The sequence below is a fragment of the Rhipicephalus microplus genome, unplaced genomic scaffold, assembly GCF_043290135.1.
Source record: "Rhipicephalus microplus isolate Deutch F79 unplaced genomic scaffold, USDA_Rmic scaffold_15, whole genome shotgun sequence".
In the NCBI taxonomy this organism is placed as follows: Eukaryota; Metazoa; Arthropoda; class Arachnida; order Ixodida; family Ixodidae; genus Rhipicephalus; species Rhipicephalus microplus.
Genome location: NW_027464588.1, coordinates 21,132,260 through 21,154,463, shown reverse-complemented (window position 1 = coordinate 21,154,463; position 22,204 = coordinate 21,132,260). Strand labels below are relative to the sequence as shown.

Genomic DNA, 22,204 nt, shown 5'->3' with positions numbered 1-22,204 from the left:
CGTCTGGACAAAGAATACGCGGCAGACGGCACGTTTGCGTGCGCAGATATGTGTCTGCTGGTTGCATAACGGAGCGTTCCAAGCTGCTTCAAAAGATTAGAGGATGAGCACGTCTAGGCGTAGAAATTACTGTTGTGTCGTAGGCTGCCAAACCGGATACAGCAGAGTTAAAAACCAGCCCAAGCTCTCACTCTTTGGAGTACCTCAAGACGAAGAAAGACGCCGGCTATGGGACCAGAATCTCAACCGCGCTGATCGGCCCTTGCAAGTCACCGATGCCATTTGCGAGCTGCACTTCGAGCAAAAATACATACTAAGGCAATATGTACATATTATCGAAGGCCGAGAAGTATATATAGAGCGGGGAAAGCCGGAACTTCGCAGTGATGCTGTACCCATAATTATACCTCATCTCCTGAAGTGTCCTGACGAGCAGCCCACACCGGAGCAGTCAACGAAGAAGAGAGCGGCTTCACCACCAACCTGTGAAGACCAGCCGTCAAAAAGAACTGCGCTGCAATCAGTTGAGCCGCAACTGAGATTTGAAGATTGCGAAAGTGCGAGGCAAAGCGACAACGCATTTGAACTTGAAGACGTTGTCCGGCCAAACGACCACTGGGCAATGCACAAGTTTCGTCATTATGACGGAATTGCTTATGTTTCGGCCTCCCTAAGTCGTGAACTCGTAAGCATCGAAAAGACTGTGCTCATGAATTACGGTACCGACCGGAGTGAAGTGATTTGTCGGACATATGTTCGGAAGACGCTGATCTCCGAAAAGGTCGCCTATAACCTTGAAGATGCCAAACAAGTCCTGGACTGCGCAGAATCTCTTCACCCTTGCAGAGGAGCAGGTAGGGCGAAGGACTTCACCTATGACGTTCTTACGAAGAAACTGGAGCAGCAAATCTCTCATTCCGACGGCCTTGTCTTCAGTGTCACGTGCAAAGGAGCGGTTAAACAACAAGGTGAGTGCGGCAAACGTTTATTGAGACGTCACTTGTAATTGTACAATTAATCAATCAGTAACCTGTTTAATGCTAGAACATTTGTGTGGCCCCTAATTTTTGTAGTACTCATTAACATTTACGAAAGAATAGTTTGCCTACAGAAAGTGAAAGTGCATAAATTGCGTTTCAAACATGCATGGTAAAAAACTGGAAGCTCTTCATAATTTTTTTCTCGTATACTTCCAGGTTCTTCATGCATTTCATGCAAGTACGTGAGGAAAGTAATACTCACCAGAAAAAGCTACCTAAAACGAAAAGAGCGAAGAAACTCAGTCTCCACCAAACTGCGGGTCCTGAGTCAGAGAAACAAGCGGATGGCGACAAGGCTGTTGGACATTGCTGGTCGTCTCGAAGAGATGAGGGCAAACAATGCGAATGTCGCGGATAAAATACTAGAGGATAAAATATCGTCACTACCGCGAAAGCAGCAGGCAAGTGTTCGCGCTTGCTTTCAAGCTGCCAAACAAACCAGCAAGCAGGGCATGCGCTACAATCAGGAGTGGATCCTCGAGTGTTTACTCATGAAACTAAAGAGTCCCCGGCTTTATCAGCACATCAGAAAGAACGAAATTCTCATGATGCCCAGCAACACTACTTTGAAAAGATACTTGAGGTCATACGAGTCGGCCTTCGGTTTTAATCAAGCAGTAATGAACACTCTAAAGAAAAAAACCGCGAGCATGTCAGACCTCGAAAGACACGGCGGACTATTGGTGGACGAAATGAAATTGTCAGAACATTTCAATGTGACGGCGTCTGGCCAGATTCAAGGCTTCGTGGACCTTGGAGAATTTACGAAGCCCGAAGACAAGTACCAGCAATGTGATCACGGCATGGTCATCATGTTTGTGCCTTTCGCTGGAAAATGGAGCCAAATTGTGGGCGTTTTTGCGACAAAAGGAAATGTGAGAGGAGACATTTTATTGAAAATTCTCATGGAAGCTATCATCCTCGTGGAACAGGCGGGCTTGTTCGTCGACCACATCACTTGTGACGGAGCCCCCTGGAATCGAAAAATGTGGAAGCTAGCGGGGGTGTCGGCGTCATCGAAGAAAATAAATGGCGCCATACAGCATCCTGTCGACGAGATGAGGAAATTGCACTTTATCTCCGATTTCCCGCATCTGCTAAAATGCCTCAGGAATGGTCTTCTCCAGAAAGGCTTTGCAACACCAGACGGATTGGTACGTATAGATTCATGGTTGACATTTTACAAAGATTGTGTTTTTTGCATACATTGCATTACCTCAACCTATATTTCTAGGTGTCTGTGCATCCGGTTCGGGAGGCGTACCTTCTAGACAGAAGTGTTAGGACACTGAAAGTTATGCCCAATTTGACCGAGACGCATCTGGAACCAAACTCATTTGAGAAGATGAGAACCCCTTTCGCCTTCCAACTATTCGGTCCATATGTCCTACGGGGCCTGGCCTTCTACAAGGAGGACATCGAGAGAAGGTGTGGCAGCATCGAGGCAACTCAGCTGTTCTTCTCGTGAGTTGCGCCTACGTTCCAAATGAATTAAGTGTAATCGTAAACATCTCAAACGCATGATGAGCGCTCTTCTGACATACATTCTTTTTGTTTATTTTGCAGGAAGATCCAACGACTGATCACCGTGATGACTTCCAGGTTTCGGGCCGAAGCGCTGAGACCAGCTTCTACAGACGCGGCATTCCTGTCCAATTTTCTGGACTTCCTGAATGACTGGGAATCATTCAGTGACAACAAGCGGCACTTTCTCAGCGAGTCCACTGCCATAGGTTTTAGGGTCACTATAGCAAATACCCTTTCATTGCTGAAGTACCTGACAGAGAGCGTTGGATTCAAATATCTCATGACATCTCGACTTAGCACCGATCCCGTGGAACATTTCTTCGGCATCGTTCGCCAGTCAAGTGGCTGCAACGCGCACCCCTCTCCGGATGAGTTTCTAATAACCGTCAACTGCTTGTCCTTTTATAACTTGGCGCACAGTGTGGACAGCGCAAACGCAAACCCTGACATGATAAACGCTCTTGTCACTGTGCATGACAGACAGGGTCTAAAGGTCACGCACAAAAAAATTGATGATCTTATATCACAGGGAAAACTTGGCGAGGTCGAAAGCACGATTGCCACGATGCCAGAAAAGTTTGCTGACCACATCGATGTGACTTTGGAGAAGAGTGACTCGAGACTCATTTACTACACAGCAGGGTACGTGGCCAGAAAGTGTGTATTGAAGTTGGCATGCGTACAATGCAAAGAAGTGCTTCTGTTTGAGAAAGCTGTCGCGGTTGCTGAACAGCTCCCTTCGCAATTCACGGAGCAATGCGACTGGGGTGGACTTCTGTACCCCTCACGACAGCTGTATGATTTCATTGCCTCACTTGAAAACTTGTTTACTGAATGTTTCAGTGTTTCCATGTTGCACACAGATAGCATCTCTGACATCCTTTCATTGGTGAAAACTAATTTTCTGAACTCGAAAGCGGTCGGCTGTCCAGACCACAAAGATGCAGTGAGCACAAAGCTCGTTTCGTTCTACGTGCTCACTCGCCTTCACTTCTTAGTGAAGGGAATGAACAGGGAAAACGCTTCGAAACGAGCGAGAGCAAAACACTTAAAGCTTAGCAGGACAACATAGAGCCTGACGTTCCTTGAGCGACGGTGTCGAAGTCTTTCGATGATATTTATTTTGTTTTTTATATTTATGCGAAAAGCTTGCGCAGTCAATTTAAAATAAAATATTTTGCGCATATCACTTCTTTATTGGTGTCTTTCAGACTTCCTATCTATAGGTGAAAACACGTTCATGTTTCGAACAAATGTTTGCATGGACACGTACCGCAGGCACGAAGAGAAAAGGTAAAATATAACATATTTCATTAATACCTACAACGTATACCAGCACTAGATGCCGAACAAAAACTCATCATAAAACCACCGCGACGGACGTGCGTCCGCCCTATAAGTCATTTCCTACGAATAGCACAGTTGCCGTCCGATGTGACTAAACTTCCTTTGCCAACACCCTCACGTAATCGCAACAGGACTGGTTCAGTTTTTCAATAATATCACGCGTCCCTAACGAATAGCTGCAAATTTGCAGAAGGGTTCGCATACTTTAGCTTTAATTCTCGTGATAACAGCTGGTAACTTTAGTCTTGCATCATATTCAATTTGCTGCCGTGAGTCTAAATTTGCACCAAACGCAAACTTACTTATATATCCCAGTTATATTGACATTTTTAAAAGCATCGCAGTTAATGCTCATATTACACTTTCGATGCGTACGTTTTCGCAAAAGCCAAATTCAACTTACGCTCTTGATTGTAAACAATTACCGTGGAAATCACGGTACTTGCGTGCGTGACTACCTATACGAGCAGGGCGTTTCGCAATATAAACATTTAGATTTTGTTGAACTGGCGCGGAAGCACGGTGCGACGCCGTTCACGGCCACGCACGCACGAACGAAGCAACAACGCTGCGAGACTGCGCCAGACGCGCGAGCAGCACGCGAACCGCGCGAACTATCAGACTACCCACCCGTCGCGAACCGCGTGGCAAAGGGGACTTGTAACCATGGCAACCACGGCTAAGTCTTCAGGTGAAGGCGATGGTAGCGCCACCTGGATTTTCCGAAAAAAACGCCTCAGCGTGGAGCCTTCAGTGGACCCACTCCCCCATTCTAGTACACTCTAATTCCAGCCTGCACTATTCCAGCCAGCGTTGCCAGATTGAAAAAGGGCTTCGACACCAGCGCCTCATGAAAATTTCACCAAATTACACCAGCGCTACAAAATGGCCGCTATGACGTATTTCCAATTTCTGTTTTGTTTTTTGTGCACGTTACAACATGGCGGCTATGATGTATTTCCGGCTCTTGCTTTGTTTTTGCCAGTGTACCGCTGCTGCGAAGCGCGTCTAATGGTGATGTTTCACGTCTCCACCGCTGCACACGTTAGGAGGCTGAAAAAGCGGAAAATTTGAACGTGTAATTGTAGCTGTACGCAAAGCGCACTGAAACAATTAATACAAATTTTTTTACTGCCTCAGTTAGCCACTATACCAATTGAAATCCCCCAGGCGCCGAAATAGACGATAACGTCTCCGACATTGCGGTCGTGTCACTAGATCTAGCAGACGGCGTTTGACAATGCCTGGACGCAGTCGCAGAAAAGCGGCGCGTGCAGACGATAAGTTATCTTTTTTTATTAAGGGCACGTACGCTTGATGTGCTTCGCCTATTTTGACATGAAGGTAATATTTATTCATAAATAGCATGCGAGCATTTATTATTTGACTGGTTACTGTATAATCGGCTAGCTTTTCCAGACAAAGGCAGGGCGGAGCTGTTGTAACTGTCACAAGTCAGCAAGGAATTTATTATAGAGGGAACGCCAGTGGGACGTCCTGCACAAGGAATTCTGAAAGACAAGTCGATTACCTGTGGTTTACATGAAATACAAAATGCCACGTTTGAGTTTTCATTACTTCGAAGTAGTGGTAAAAAAGAAAAACTCACCCAGCACATTTGAACATACAGTGATGTAGTTTGTCTTGGTTTTTAGGAGCAGGAGAAGCTTCCATTCAGAGCAAGGAAACCGTGGCTCAAAGCAGTAACACATTGCTCGCACACTCCTGCCAAAATACGCATGCAATAATTTCACATAGTCCATTTCACATAGTCACATTTTTCACATAGTCCATTCACACTGACACAAAATATCTCTTGACATACAAGACACTTCCATCACTGATACATTTGAAAATATGGAACATGAATGAATAGGATGAACAAATGGACAAATATAAGAGCTCACTCCACTGAATTGTACATCTCCGACGTGAATCTTTGAAGCATGTCGTCAGTTACTAAAAACTGCACGCAGCAGCCAGACTTCAATGATAATGTTGTGCGAATGCGCACAATAGCATCCAGCATTTCAATAGACATCTTGTTCCGGTACTTAGTCTTGATGCAGGTTACCTGACTAAAAACCCTTTCGACTGCTGCATTCGACACTGGGCAGGAGAGGCAAGCTAACGCATACATGGCTAACTCTTTGTATGGTTTGTCCCCCACTACGTTTTCGTACTTCAGTACTCCAGTCCAGAATAGCGTGCAGTCATCTGGAACTTTGCTGTCAAAGACAGATTCATCAGCCCAGACATGCATCAAGATTTTTCTGTATTGTTCTTCCAATGCGTCTTGCTCTCCTTCCAAGAGGTGGCGGAAGGGGAGATGTTCAAATGGAAAGCATGCCATCTGTGACAACACTTTCGACGGGTGAAGGGCACTGAGGCCTTGAAAAAGCTGCTGGTTGCCAGGAAGGCGGTTCTCCTTTTCCCGCAGCAAGGCATACAAAAAATCCTGGCAACGCTGCTTCATATTTAGTGCCAACGTTTCATTTATGATTGATTCATCACTCTTGCAGCAACGAGCAATCTCATTTCCGAAACGTGCACCGAAGTCAGTCATGGCTATTGAAAGCCTTTGCCCCTGTGTGTTGACGACTCTCGATTTCAGTGCTTTGTGATGCAAGTCAAGCTCCTTATGCATTTTTTCCGGGTCTGCATTGAGCGATTGAAAAAATGCATTTATTTTTTCAAACTCGAGAACTATAGGTGACAAAAACAAAAAATAAAAATAGTTCACGTCGTCATGCAGCATGTCGTAGAGAGTACGAGCTTTATATCTCACTTCCTGCGAACCCTCTTGCATGGCACACTTGAAGTAAGCCTTAAGTTCTTGCCAGTTTTCAAGCAGTCTCTTGATAATGCGCCCTCGCACAAGCCACCGTGTGGAGGATGCCTTCATGAAAGGCAAATTCAGCTTACTTTTCTCATTCTCCTCCTCTCTAAGAGCTTCAAAAAGTTTTATATAGTTCTTACGTCGCAGAGTGCTGTGAGAGAACCAGCCTGGAATTTCAACCAGCAGATAGCCTAAATTAGATGGCAAAACTTCAAATGCTTTTTGTACACACAATGCTAAGGAGTGGCACACTCATTTGTTTAGCACACAATTGGGAGATTCTTTTTTAATCCGCGACCACACACTGTTGTGTCCCCCACCATGACAGCTGCTCCGTCACAGGCGATACTAATGCAATCGGCAAACGCCAGGCCATGCTCGCGAAGGCACTCGGCGAAGCAGAAAGTGGGATGTGCGAGTCGGGGACAACAGCAACACACACGGCGTGCGTTTCCTTGTGCGGTGTGCAATCGCGTACAAACACGCGCAACGACAAACACGTTGTGAGAGGCACGCTAGTTCGCGAGCGCGAGCTTCAATCGTCACTTCCTAAAGCTCTAGAGGTATATACATAACGAAGTGTTGAAAGTCTTGAAGGGGGCAAGAAATTTGCGCCATCTTTGGGATGCAGTAAGAGGCTAACAACATGGTGTAAATTCAAGTGGCAAGCCATTTCCCAAGATTTTTCATCATTTTCACCAGATTTTGTCTGGTGTAGCCATTTCGACACATCAACACCAGTAACCCCCAAATTTCACCAGATTTTCAGAATCTGGTGCCAAATTTCACCATATGGCAACGCTGATTCCAGCCACTGTAACCGTGGATGTGAACTTGCTGCGACGCCATCATTGTTTTTTCGGGGGAGCGAAAAAGGTGGAATGGCACCAGAACGCTAGAAACAGCAAAGAACAAAAATCTGCACGGATAATGATGCCTAATAATTATGGTAACAATTTTAAACATATTATTTACACCTTTTCTTTTTATATTTTCTGACATGTAACGAAGTGTACACACGTTAGCGTTCGTGGATGATATAATATACGGCAGCGTCTCCTTCGCCGCGTGGCGCAGCAGCCAACCCCACACAGAACGACGATAGTTATAGCGCGAGAACAAAACGACGACACAGAGACAAGAAGGACACGAAAGACACGAGCGCTAGAACAAAACGACGACGTTTTGTTCTCGCGCTATAACTATTGTCATGCCATACCAACTAGCCCAAGCTGCCACACTTCTAACCCACACAGAAGTGGCTCCTGCGCCGCACGGAAGTGACGTCACTTTAAAATTATTACCTAAAGGTAGCTAAATGTGTGAATTATTCGTGTGTAACGCACAAAACCTGCAAAAATTTTAAAAAGTAAGTGTTTAACAAGTGAATTTGCCCAGGTTTGTCATTTAAATACATATTGTCACGGGGTCGTGAAGTGGCCGAAGACAGGAGACTTCGTGTTGGGATTTAACTGTTTATTTGGGCGAACCTGTGCCCAGTAAATGGAAAGTCCAATTGACCATTTGCGGAAAAGTGAGCACCCCCTGTCGTCTAAACAGGAATGTTTCGCTCGTGCTTTTGGTTGGAAAACATCTTCGTCAACTAAAGCTATGTTCACACTACGGTCGTAACGTGCGTAACAGCTCGTTCGGCGTATCGAACGCAACGGCTATAAAAAGCGTTACCGCAGTTATGCCGATACCTTTGTTCACATTTACAGCTACGTACATTACGATTTTTACGATAGGCCAATCATATTTGTCGCTGTAGAATCGACGTCACTAGCGGTCCAATATGGCTCCCATCAACACGCGAGCGCTGGCCGAGTTGGAAGAAATTTACGCTCAAAATGAGCTTATAGTCGTGTATTCAATCGCCCGAAGACGGCGAAGGCGACAGAGAAGAGTTTGGGTGTGCCAAGTATTCCTCGACAGCACCGTGGATGGCGACTTTCACAACCTTCTCGTCAAGCTCCGACTTGGAGACGCTGCGATGTTTCATGATTTCATGCGCATGTCGCCCCAGCAGTTCGACTTTCTTGAGAACTTAGTGAGACCACTCATCGAGGTTCGGAGCAAGCGAATCCATTGCGCACACTTTTCACTTCCCAGAAATGTCTAACGACTAAACCACACCAAATGAATACAGTACGGCAGGCAGCGCGGAACAACTTTTTACGCACGTTGCGAGCAAACAAAGCCAACCCAACGGTCACCGCGGAATGGCGAAGTAGCACTTCCCGCGCCGGCAGCTACCGCCATTCGCCTCCGCGATGCTGCTGCATCCGGGAGGACGGAAGTCCCGTCAGGTCTCGTGACCGGTTGTTGAAAACCGAAAGCTGATTGGTCATTGGCTGTGTCGTAATGGTCGTAGTATCGCAGTCGTAAAAGTTGCCTAGCCTTTACCACTCTCACCCACGATTTATGCGTTCGTTGCGAACGTTGGTACCTTTACGTTCACAGTCTGAACTAGACGCATACGCTTGTTGTGCTTCCGCTTACGCGTGTTATGAAAAATCGACGCCTTACGACCGTAGTGTGAACGTAGCGTTACACGCTCAATGCAGTGTTTAGCGGTTTAAATGCGCTTGTTTTGTTGCTTTAGGACCAAAAACGCATGCCCGTTACTAAAACAACGGTGTTTGCGTGAAAACGGCAGTGTTCGCCGTTACTACGGGTCATATTGATGGAACGCCAGGCTGATGTTTTCCAACCAAAACCAAAACGCATGTACAGGAACGTTACCTGTTGTTGCGCGTCGCGGCGACCGAAGTCTGCGGGTAGCGGGGCCGATCGCCGTCGCTCCGTCGAGCCAAGGACTAGGGGAGAGCTTTGAGCAAACTTAACAGATTTATTTACATCTTTACAGGGAGTTGTCGAGATGACAGAAGAGAAGAACTTGTGGTTTCACAAACCACGAGCGTGGTGGTTGAACTTTACTTAGTTCAGAGAGTCCGCCGATTTTGTTCGCTCAATTAGCGGGGCGATCCGCGGCAGCCGCCGCGGTCTCCCCCAGGAAGACGCCGTCCCTGTTGTCCTCTTGGTGGCGTCGCGGCGTCTTGGCGACACTACGTCTCGTACTCCGGGACAATGCCTGGCGGGCTTAGGCAGTCAGCCGATCGGCTACTTGACAATGGATTAAAGAAGCGCCGCTCTTTCGAGGGGTGCCCGGTTCGTGGATTCCTCTGGGGAGAGCCCTTTGACCAGCGCCGTCGTCGTTTGCCGGTTAACGCGCCAACGATGCGTGACTGGCCCAGGCGGGAGATAGAGTGGCGGCTCCAAAACCCTCTTTGGCGACATTCCATCCCGTTGGCGCCGCTGTCAATCAGCAGGCGACGTCTCGTGGGGCCGGCCTCTGTTGCTTCCTCCGTCCAGACGTGGCGAGACTGTCTTTTTTGCACTAATCCGGCGTGGCAAATGACTTGCTGGGTCAAGGCATAGCCCGATCGCTACACTGTGCGGTTACTGCTCATGCGCAGTGGTTTTCCCGCAAATGGTCAATTGCAGCAGCAGTCTTGCACAGATAGCAGTCTCGGACTGATAGCGGCGAACGGAGCGTCGGCCTTCGTTCAACAACTGACAAGCGGCGAAGCGCGTCGGCATTTATACTCTTGCCGTCGAATGTTCTAGCGTTATCGCTGGCGATGGCGTAGGTTCCAGAACAATCTGTACCGTTCGCACAGTGGGCGTGATCTTATCGAAATGATCTACTACAGTCCGGAACCTTCTCGAAAACTGCAGGCGCGGTTTGCGCTGAGAATCGTGTGGTGTTTTGGGACGATAACAAAAACTTGGGAAATGGAACGTGGCATTGCCCCCCTCTGAAAAAAAGGCATCGTCCCGATGCTTTAACTAAAGATGAAGATACAATAATAATGCAAGAAAGTACAATGAATAAATTACGATGCAACAATAATACAAAAAAAAACACTGTTTCAGTTTGTTAACGCGCATGAAACGGCTTGAGGCGCGCGACATGGACGACTTCAGGTCGCAATCGGTGTCGTTGAGAGTTCGTGATGCCGTCGGGGACAACCTCGTAATCAAGTGGGCCGAGACGTCTAACCACCCTGTACGGTCCGAAGTAGCGTCGCAGAAGCTTTTCACTTAGTCCACGTCGGCGTATCGGCGTCCACACCCAAACACGTTCACCGGGCTGGTATTCCAGTCGAAGGTTGTAATGGTGGCTGTCTGTCGTCTGTTGATTCTTGATACGGAGACGCGCAAGTTTTCGGGCTTCTTCGACGCGTTGAAGGTACTAGCTCACATCGAGGTTTTTTTCGTCGGTGACGTTGGGTAACATGGCATCGAGAGTCGTTGCCAGGCTCCTTCTGTAGACCAATTTGTATGGAGATATCTGCGTCGTCTCCTGCACCGCCGTGTTGTATGCGAAGGTCACATGCGGAAGAATGGCGTCCCACGTCTTGTGTTCGACATCGACGTACCTTGACAGCATGTCGGCGATCGTCTTGTTAAGCCGCTCGGTGAGGCCGTTGGTCTGTGGGTGGTACGCTGTCGTCCGGCGGTGGTTTGTTTGGCTGTATGCCAAGATCGCTTGAGTTAAGTCGGCAGTGAATGCCGTTCCTCTGTCGGTGATAAGGACCTCCGGGGCGCTGTGACGTAGGACGATATTTTCGACGAAGAACTTAGCTACCTCAGATGCACTGCCTTTTGGCAGACCTTTTGTCTCGGCGTAGCGGGTGAGGTAGTCGGTAGCTACCACGATCCACTTGCTTCCGAAAGCCGACGTTGGGAACGGCCCTAGTAGGTCCATACCAATCTGCTGGAAAGGTCGGCAAGGTGGATCAATTGGCTGCAGAAGTCCCGCTGGGCTTGTCGGCGGTGTCTTGCGTCGCTGACAGTCCCGGCATGTCCTCACATAACGAGTGACGTCGGTGGTAAGACGTGACCAGTAGTACCTTTCTTGTATCCTCGCGAGCGTGCGAGAAACACCGAGGTGCCCTGCCATCGGATCGTCGTGCAGGGCCTGCAGGAGTTCTGGTCGCAGAGCTGAAGGCACCACAAGGAGGTACTTAGCTCGAAGCGGTGAAAAGTTTTTCTTTTGTAGAAGACCGTTTCGGAGAAAGAACGACGCAAGTGCGTGCTTGAATACCTTCGGGACTTCGGCGGTCCTGCTTTCGAGGTATTCTATTAGGGCCTTAAGTTCCGGGTCGGCCCGCTGTTGTTCAGCAAAGTCGTCGGTAGTTATCGTTCCCAAGAAGTAGTCGTCATCCGGGTCGTCGGGTAGTGGTTGGTCGACAGGCGCACGAGAGAGAGACAGTCGGCGTCGGAGTGTTTTTTGCCGGACTTGTAAATGACAGTAATGTCATATTCTTGAAGTCTCAAGCTCCATCGTGCGAGGCGACCTGAAGGGTCCTTCAAGGTGGCCAGCCAACACAAAGCGTGGTGGTCGCTCACAACTTTGAAGGGCCTGCCGTAAAGATAGGGGCGAACTTTCGACGTAGCCCAGATGATGGCGAGGTACTCATTTTCTGTTATGGAATAATTTGCTTCTGCTTTGGATAGCGATCGGCTGGCGTAACTAATAACCCTTTCAAGTCCGTCAGTCCTCTGCACAAGAACGGCGCCAAGACCTACGCTGCTTGCGTCAGTATGTATTTCTGTCTCGACGAATTCGTCGAAATGAGCAAGTAACGGAGGCGTCTGGAGGCGATGTTTAAGCTCTTGGAAAGCGTGTTCCTGTGGCGTTTCCCACTTGAACTCCACGTCGGCCTTGGTAAGGTTAGTGTGAGGATCGGCGATGCGGGCGAAGTTTTTCACGAACCGCCTATAATAGGCGCACAGGCCCAGAAATTGGCGCACGACTTTCTTGTCAGTGGGCGGCGGGAAGTCGGCGATGGCGGCTGTTTTCCGTGGATCGGGATGAACTCCAGACCTGCTGATAACGTGCCCCAGAAACAAGAGCTCCTCAAACGCAAATCTGCACTTTTCTGGCTTCAGTGCGAGTCCGGAAGTCTTGATGGCTTGAAGTACAGCTTCAAGGCGCCGAAGATGCTCGTCGAAACTCGAGGAAAACACGATGACGTCGTCCAAGTACACAAGGCAAGTCGGCCACTTCAATCCTGCCAGTACTGTATCCATAACGCGTTGAAAAGTTGCAGGCGCTGAGCAAAGGCCGAAGGGCATCACCTTAAACTCGAAGAGGCCGTCCGGTGTTATAAACGCCGTCTTCTCTCGGTCTCTTTCGTCGACTTCGATTTGCCAATAGCCAGTCTTGAGGTCCATTGACGAAAAGTACTTGGCGTTATGGAGCCGATCAAGTGCGTCGTCTATTCGTGGGATAGGATACACGTCCTTTCTTGTGATTTTGTTCAGGCGGCGATAATCGACGCAGAAACGTAGGGTCCCATTCTTTTTCTTCACTAACACCACGGGGGATGCCCATGGACTCTTGGACGGCTGGATAATGTCATCCTGCAGCATTTCATCAACTTGTCTCTTCATGGCCTCACGTTCTCGCGTCGAAACCCTGTACGGACTCTGACGGAGTGGTCTGGCATTTTCTTCGGTTATGATGCGATGTTTCGTGATTGGGGTCTGCCGAATTTTCGATGACGACGAAAAGCAATGTTCGTATTGCAGGAGCAGGGCCTTGAGCTGTTCTTGCTTATCGTTCGGAAGTCTGGGATTGACGTCGAAAGCTATGGGAGGGGCTTGGTTCCTCTGAGCAGGTTCCGCAGAATCGGCGAGGGCGAAAGCACTGGTGGCTTCGACAATTTCTTCGATGTATGCGACCGTTGTTCCTGTGTTCACATGTTTGTACTCATTGCTGAAATTCGTGAGCATAACCGTTGCTTTGCCTCCCCGCAGCTCTGCAATTCCCCTTGCGACGCAAATATTTCGGGTGACCAACAGATGCTGACTGCCTTCAACGACGCCTGCCAAGTCAGGTGATTTAGGAGCGCCGACTGAAATAATGACGCTTGAGCGAGGCGGAATGGTGACTTGTTCTTCCAGCACATTCAAGGCATGGTGTCCTGACGGCGTGCGCGGCGGTAGTGCTTCTTCTGTGGATAACGTTATCGACTTTGTTTTTAGGTTGATGACAGCACCATGGAGGCATAAGAAGTCCATGCCAAGGATGACATCTCTCGAGCAACGCTGTAGGACTACGAAGTCTGTAGGGTAAATACGGCCGTTAATGGTGACTCTCGCTGTGCAGATGCCTGCAGGCGTTACGAGATGACCTCCGGCTGTGCGGATTTCAGGGCCTTTCCAAGCTGTACTAACTTTCTTTATCTTCGCGGCGAACGACCCACTGATGACAGAAGAGTCGGCTCTAGTATCGACGAGAGCGGTCACACTGTGGCCATCGATAAGAACGTCGATGTCGCTAGTTCGCCGTCTTGCATTACAGTTAAGGCGTGGCGTCGGGTCACGGCTGCGTCGGCTTGTTCCGCTGCTTCCATGTTGCGTCGTCAGGCCACCTTCAGTAAGTGAGCTTTCGCCGTCAGGGCTTTGCCTGGTTGGCGTTGTGCTCGGAAAGCTCCGTCGCGGCGTCGTCGTCGTCGGAGGATCTTCGGTAGTTCGTCGCACAGCAACCGCACCTCCACCGGTTGCTGCCCTTAGTTTCCCGGGATACGGGCTTGGAGACCGGCCCCGCGTTGGGCCAGAGTACTGCCGGTGGTGCGGTGACATGCGGCGGCTGGGCGACGGCGAACGGGAAGGACTTCGTGGTGTCCATTGAGTTCCTGTCAAGTAGTCGGCGATGTCACGTGGCCGGCAAAAAGTCTAGACCAAAGATAACGCCATTCGTGCAGTTGGTGAGAACAGTGAAGAGGACGGAGGTTTGATGGCCGGCTATAGTAACCTGTGCTGTGCAGACACCATCGACGGCAGCTGCACTGCCGTCAGCAACACGAACACAGCGTGAAGGGGCTGGAGTCAAGACTTTCTTTAAGCGGTCACGAAAGTGCGAGCTCATAAGAGAAATTAGGGTGCCAGTGTCGACTAAAACTTCAACAGATAAACCATCCACGTTTACATCAATCAAGTTCTGTTTGGTCGGGAGGGTCAACAGAGGAATTGTAGGGCAAGTCGTAGCAGCAGCGTCACCTCCAGGAGCTGCACCAGTTAGTTTTACGAAAAAAACCCTCAGGCGAAGGACGGGGATGGGGAGCGGGGTGGCAGCGGAGGAGACCGCGAGAATCTACATCGCGGTGAAGGCAAGCGGCTGTATTGGGCATTGGTCGTGGCGGTCATGTCGTAATGAGCTTAGTCATCACGGCAGGGTGGTTCTTGGCTAGAAGGGCGGGCTTATGCATCGAAGTTCGTGAAGTTTGGGCTTGTGCACGAGGGCAAGGTCCACATGCTTCAGCAAAGACGCGAAATGTGTCCCACTCGTTCGCACCGGAAGCGAATTGGCCTGTCGTCAGGCGTCCTCTATGCGTTTGGATCTTGGATACGTGGAGCGGGATGCCAGTAGTGCTGACGGGTGTTCAAGGTAGGTGAATGGACATCAGGTCAATGCACAGAACAAATCGTTTGAAGGCCCGTGTTTGCCAATTCTTGGCGCACAATGCTCTGTATGAGGGATATGGTGGGCTGAGGATCGTTCGGCGTCGGGACCCTCAAGGGTGCTGGTGACATCGCTTCGATTTCGCGTCGAGCGACCCCCGTAATGTCAGCAGAGGGTGGATTGGGCTGGGTCTCAAAACCGAGGTGCTCACAAGTTGACGTTGCAGTGGTGATGGAAAGACGGGTGAAGTGGTGAGCAATGTGACGACTTTGGCCTTTTAAAAGCGTCAGAACTTCTTAATGTCGTCTTGAACTGTCGAACAGCCTTTAAATACAAGGAGGCTAAAGGCCTCATCAGCGATGCCCTTGAGTAGGTGCGCAACCTTGTCGGCTTCGGTCTTGGTGGTATCAGCCTTACGGCAGAGGGTCAAGACATCTTGAATATAGGCCAGGTAAGACTCCGTGGATGTCTGGACATAATTACTAAGTTCTTTCGTAGCAGCCTGCTTGCACCCGACAGATTGACCGAATAACTCGCGCAACTTCATCTCACAGACGTCCCAGCTGGGGAGCTCTTCCATGTTGTTGAACCATGCCTTTGTTGTTGAACCATGCCTTCCATGTGAGTACATGTGCGCCTGTCCATTGCACGCTCACAAGCGCTCATTTACTTCAGTTGACATTAAAAAACCTAGCAACGCCCGCTTCGCTTTGCTGGCCTGAGACGTGTAGAGCTATGATCCGAGGATCTGCCCTCTGAAAAAAGGTCTATCATCAAGTTGTTCAGCCTTTTATGCAGCACATTGCGTTCACACGCAAAACAATCACAGGAACACAGTTGATGTTCTGTTGACTCATCACTATCGCACGAGTCACACCTGGACGCACCTGCCATTCCTATGCAAGAAAAAATCGCAGCATATCCACGGAGTGAAAGATGATGAGTGGGGCGAAGCGTCCGTCAGCCCATCCGTGCTTCAGTCTGTCCGTTCTTGCTTCCATTCGTCTGCGCGACCATCCTTGCATCCATCCATGCATCCGTCTGCGAGTCTGTCCATCCATCTGTCTGTTTGTCTGTTCATGCGTCCACCTGTCCGCACGTCCATCTGCTAGACTGTTTGTCCGTCTGTCCATTTAGTGAACACTTTAAGTACCACCATCCCCCATCTTGCATCCCCTGTGGCATATACCCGCTCTAGAGTGGGTATGTGCCATCGGTGGCTACGTACTAATACATACACACATATAAGGGATGGACAGACCCACGCCTTGAGAAACTTCGCCCCTAAAAGAGTACGCTTTCGTGAAAGCTACTTCTAACCGCAGACGGCACGGTAAAGTTGCGTCCCTGTGGGAGAGGCGCGATGGAACTCGAAGCCTGTGAAACAGTGGGCAGGCAGGGCTTGAAGCTCCTACACCGGCGCACAGCGTGATCTTTTTGTGCTGGTCCCAACACAATGTGCTGGTCCCAACGCAGGGACCAGCACATCGCTCGAGGCTAGAGGGGTCTTAAATAACGGGCCACAACCGATGAGGCATCGTCAGATGATGTCAGATACAGCAGCACTGCAAGAGGGATTCCATGCCTACCAAAACTTGGTTTTCGAACCTGCATGACGCCACTGACATGAAGAATATCAACTATGAGGCAGGGTCAGGGGATGATGAGAGTGTAGCGAACATGAGTGGCATGAAATGCATGGAAATGAGTGAAGGGAATGACTTCAAGTAGGTGAAGAGCTCAAGTTGTCTCGGTACTACTAAAATTGGGTCAAGTAGTCTCAGAACGGTGATGAGGTTGTAATGTCCCTGGATGGTGAAGAGGTGGTTGTTGAAGAGAATGGAGATGAGAATACAGGAAGCGACAGCAGCACTTAAAGCTGGGAAGGTACAGCCGACAACACCGTCGGGCAAAAGGAAAGTGAGACCACGCAGAATGCAGACATCAGCGGCTAGAAAGCTGCACATTTGGATCCGGATTTGAAGGAAGACAACGGGAAAGATAGAGGTAAGAAAGAGGAGGAGAAGGAAAAGGATGGAGCGAGCAGTGAAAAAGAGGCTGGCAGCGTCGACAAAAGTGGCCCGGCCGAAAAACAAAATGAATAGGGCACCTTTGTGAGAGAGCGCAGGAGGAAGAAAAACAAAGTGGTGGGACGGAAAAAAAGTAAGCCAGGGTGACTTATCTAGGGCAAGCCACGGTGACTTATCTGGAAGGTGGCAGACGCGACACGTGCCTTCAGCTAGGTGTCACATCTGGCATCTTCCGAAGGTTGATTTGGTTGTTAAGTGGGGATTAATGTCCAAAAACCACCAAATGATTTTGAGAGCAGCAGCAGTGGAGGACTGAAAATTTCAACCACTTGGGGTTCTTTTAGCGTGCACCCAAATCAGCACACGGGCATACAGCATTTTCGAAAATGCAGCTGCCGCAGCCAGGATTCGATTCCGTGACCTGCGGGTCAGCAGCCGAAAACCTTATCCACTAGACCACTGCGACGGGGCAGCTTTCGAAGGTGCCCGGGCTGCCTGTCGAAGACGAGGGGTGCGAGGTAAGCGCCAGGGAGACCGAGACACGAATGAGGCAACTAAATATGCAACACTAACAAGAAGCAATGGGTCATAAGAGAGCACAAGAACAACGCGGAGGAAGCCACCACCAAGGAGGATTCAGCAGTAGTTTCGTGTGTGTGAATCACGAGCGTGCGTCTTGCCATGGCAAAGGCTACTCCTATTCTGAACTGAGCAGACATTCATAACCACGAGGAGCAGAGACGTCTGCGGTATCTCACCCTTTCTACTGAAGGGGAGCGAGCAGTGTAGAGAGAACCTACATCCGTGTCAAATGTCAAAGATGGTGCTTACGACTAAAAAAATTGGTCCCGAATCTGGATGTTAACTGCAAACGTCGTCGAAAGACGATAGTCTTGTGTCTGGAGAGAGTGAACAAAACGTTTATTTGATGTTCTGCGCAAGAAAATCGGTGAATCGTATTCTGGAGGCGCTGCGTTAGAGTGCCTCGAGCGTGTAGCTGAGGCGAACGAGTGCATAGAGGCATATTAGACCAGAGCACCATCTAGCAGTTATCTTCGTAAACGAAGGCGTGCGCGCTTGCGGAGAAAGATGCGCGCCTGTCTCGGAGGTGATAAGGTGTAGAACGCAAAGTGACGGGCAGGTGCCACCACCGCGTGGTCTTAGCAAAGTGTTGGAAACGGTTAACTTTTCGAGCATCACATTGCACTGTCAGTGCAGCGCGATAAACGCTACAGTCCTTATAGTTACTTGTGTGTGCCTCTTCTAATATGAAGGCACGCATACAAAACATCGACGTGTTGTTATGGCGCCTCAGATATGTGTAATAATTGCTTTTTAATTGACAATCGCATAACTATGAATGCTGAATCTAAAGCAATGTTGGTGGGCAAAACAGACAAATGTACAGACAGACAGACCAATATAGGCAACGTTACTAGATGATTTAGTAACGTTGAATATAGTTGGGCAAAACAGACAAATGTACAGACAGACAGACCAAAATTTTTTGGTCGAAGGTCCCCAAGAAAGACTATCGTCTTTCAAAGTGTTTGCAGACAGTGATAAGGAACTTTATAGCACTGCCTGTGGATAAGAAGGGCAAAAAACCTACAGCACCGCCTGTTTGTCTTCTCGGTCATTTGCAAAAGTGCCAAGCACGTGAGTGCGGGATTGAGTGTTTGGTGAAATGGTGGGCAGAAGGGGCAAGGTTAAGTAGAATGTGTGGACTTGATCATTAAATCATTTACTGTGAGCTTGGGACTCAAATGCAATAATATTCATTAAGAAAACATAAAAACAAAATTTTACCACAAAATTCGGAAAGAGTACAACCGCCTACGCACGAAAGTCAGAGGGGGGGGGTGCCATGTCTGCCCCATATGCTCCAAAAGGTATGCTTGTCCCACCATTGTTTAAAGCACAGGATTAGGCCCATGCATTTTTTGGTAACGGCAGCAGAGAAACAGTGGTCTTACATTGAAAGAACAGTTAAGTACCACTTTTGCTCCTGGAAAGTTGGGGACCAAAAACAGGCTGCTGTGAGAAATACATCTTCACTTAATTTTTATTTTCGAATAACTTCAAAGTTTAAACTCTTTCCTGTCAAACGAATGTGGTGGGGCGTACTTCAATGAGACATTATGTGGCTGCAATGACTTGAATATACAGATGAACACCTTTATAAGGCATGCTCCAGACAGCGATTTTCGCCTTTTATATGAGGTGTCTCTTATAAACAGGGTACCTACCATGCATTATTGATGTCAAGAAGCATGAAAAAAACGTCTGCGTACCTGTTGGAAGTGCATCTACAGGCAATGGGCGTGCTGGCTTCCGCTCTGAGTCGTTATGCTCTGCCAGTGGTACAGATGGCTTTATGTGTTGTGGCAGCTCTGACCCCTTTTTGCTCGAGATTCCTTTAGCCTGAATGTCAGCAATTCGCCGCCGCCAGTAATAAGACAAAGGACTGGCAGGAATACCTGTAGAGAGTGACGAATGTTTAGATATCGCAGATAAATCTGGATACTCTAAGTGTGTGATATCTACAATTTACACCCTTGATGCCAGAACATTGCGAGAACCTTACCACGTTCGAGTTTTTCAAGCTGACAATGGCGATGCATACACTGGGCGCTGATGATTACGACTGCCAAGATATGCATCACTTTGCGCAGCTGAAAGAGGTCAAATTTCAAACTAATCACTGCTCATAATTGTTCAGCGAACTGTGAGCGTGGGAGGAAGACACAGACGAAGCAAAGAGGAGGCACACAGCACGAGCGTTCGTGCTGCGTGCCTCCTCTTTGCTTTTTTTGTGTGTGTTCCTCCCACACTCCCAGTTGGCTGAACAATTATGAATTACCAACTAGCCCACCTTTCCATCCTAATCGCTGCACGCCCTCCTTGGAAGGATCCCCCTTTCGTCACTGCTCAACTTGTTAATTTTGTCATGGAATATGATCAACTTGTGAATTTTTAGGCATTAGTAGCCGAGCGATGGGCGACCGAAGCTTCTCCAAAAACTTGGTCAGATATATAAAGCTTGTTGTAGCAATGCACTCAGCAAAAAATTTGCACTAAACTCTGTGTGTTACAGTTACGAGTGCTTTGACTGGGCATATATCCTTTTTCTTCAGCAATGTTTTTTTAAACTTAGCCTCGGCATTAGGCGGAATTGGCCGATTGATACACCTCGACAACCAGCAAAAGAGACCACTGAGACCTTTTTGACGATCGAGACTACTTGGAAGATACTAGCCCTTTTAGCGATATCAGTTTCTATTATGATCGTAAGTGGTTGTCAGATAAGAGATGATCTTGCGTTACATGCTAAACTATACCATTTATCAGTAGCCAGTTTATCAAAAACATGATCCCATGAAGTTCTAGTGAATCATTTAAAAATAATAGTCTGATGCAGTGGAACCACCATTATACAACTTTCAGGGGACCATGCGAAAATGCAATACTTGTATAATCCAGGCGTCGTATTATCAAACTTGTATAAGCAGTTCGAGAAAACGAAACTGAAACAGTGTTGTCAGCAGCCTCCCATCAGAAGAGTCGCAGTGTCATTGCTATCACACAATGGCGACAGACCATGAGTTCGCGTATAATGCCTTCGTGCACGACTGAGCTGTGCGCGTTGCAATTTGTTGGCTTGTGAAGTGCAACTAGTGATCTCTCGCTATTATCACGAAGATGGACATCAAGTGAAAGTAATTTTGCACTGTGAAAACAGCTGTGTCGCCCCCTTATGCATGCGCGAGCCTGTGACTGCAACAAAGCAAAGAGATCAGCTGTATGTCGATCAGAGCAAGTTTCCACGGATTGAAAACGTGAAAAATATCAGCTCTTCGGCCAGCTGAAGCTACTCTTTGTGGCTATAGCTTGTAGGTAACTACTCCAGCCAGAGGGAACACAAGCTTATATTTTGCACTCTTGAATGTTTGGACGACGTTTGGTTCTAGTATTCTTTCGATGGAATCAAATTCGTCAAAAACTGCGGGGTCCGCATAAAACTGTTATATAACCAAGGGTTATTTACATTGCTTCTATGAGGATTTTGCTGGGATTAAACAGATTCGTTGTAAAATGCGGGTCGTCGCCAAACCGAATGACATACAGTCGAAGTTCCACATTATACATAACAATTGGGCTCGATATAAGCCCACGAAAATTCATATTCACGGAAGTATACCATACTAACTAAAGCAACTTGTGTCTAAAACAGTCTTCCACTCGATGGTGCAGAGAGACTTTGTTCAGTAGAAAAATTCGATTTTGCCATCACCTGATGGAAAATTTCTTTACCTTTCAAAAAAATTATCCCACTTAGGTACTCACTTTTTCAAAAATAACTTTTGGTTTTGGGCTTGGAAATGTTGATGAGAAATGAGCATGTATTTTCGTGTGGTCTCTGCATTTCTCTCAAAAGGATTTGAGAGGCTTATGTATCTTTTTTCAGGAACTATATAGAGCATAGGCAAACAAAATTCTAATGTGTGTTGAGTCATTTAGATAGATGCAACTAGAATCTGTAGCATACGTGCATTTGAATTTTAGTATATAAAAAAATGACATTCCTAACTGGCAGTTTTCATGCATTAAGAAATGCAAAAACATAAATCAAGCTTTTGTTGTGCAGTGTTTAAGTTACACTGTTGCAAATTTGCAACGCTCTGCAGATAGCTTATTTTTTTTAAATTTGCTATGTAGAAAAAATAAAAATAAAAACTACAAGATGAAATGATTTTGAGCCCCTGTGCCAAGCTGCATCTGTCTTTATGATTCCTTGCAAATTTCATAGCCATAGCTTATATTACTACATTACAGCCAAATTTTCTAACTCATTGTTAAGGTTTCACCCCAGCTTAGAGGGACACTAAAGAAAGAGTATTTTTTACACGAAACTCTTTTAAATGAAATTGCTGCTTAAATG

The 22,204-nt window shown here is 47.8% G+C and overlaps 1 protein-coding gene across 1 annotated transcript in view; it reads right to left on the bottom strand.

The window, feature by feature from the left end:
- LOC142784615 (uncharacterized) overlaps positions 1–22,204 on the bottom strand; it is a 182,539-nt gene that overhangs the window by 139,907 nt on the left and 20,428 nt on the right. The window contains exon 6 of the mRNA XM_075883041.1: positions 19,557–19,742. Within this exon, the coding sequence (XP_075739156.1) occupies positions 19,557–19,742 (186 nt within the window). The remainder of the gene's footprint in view (positions 1–19,556; positions 19,743–22,204) is intronic.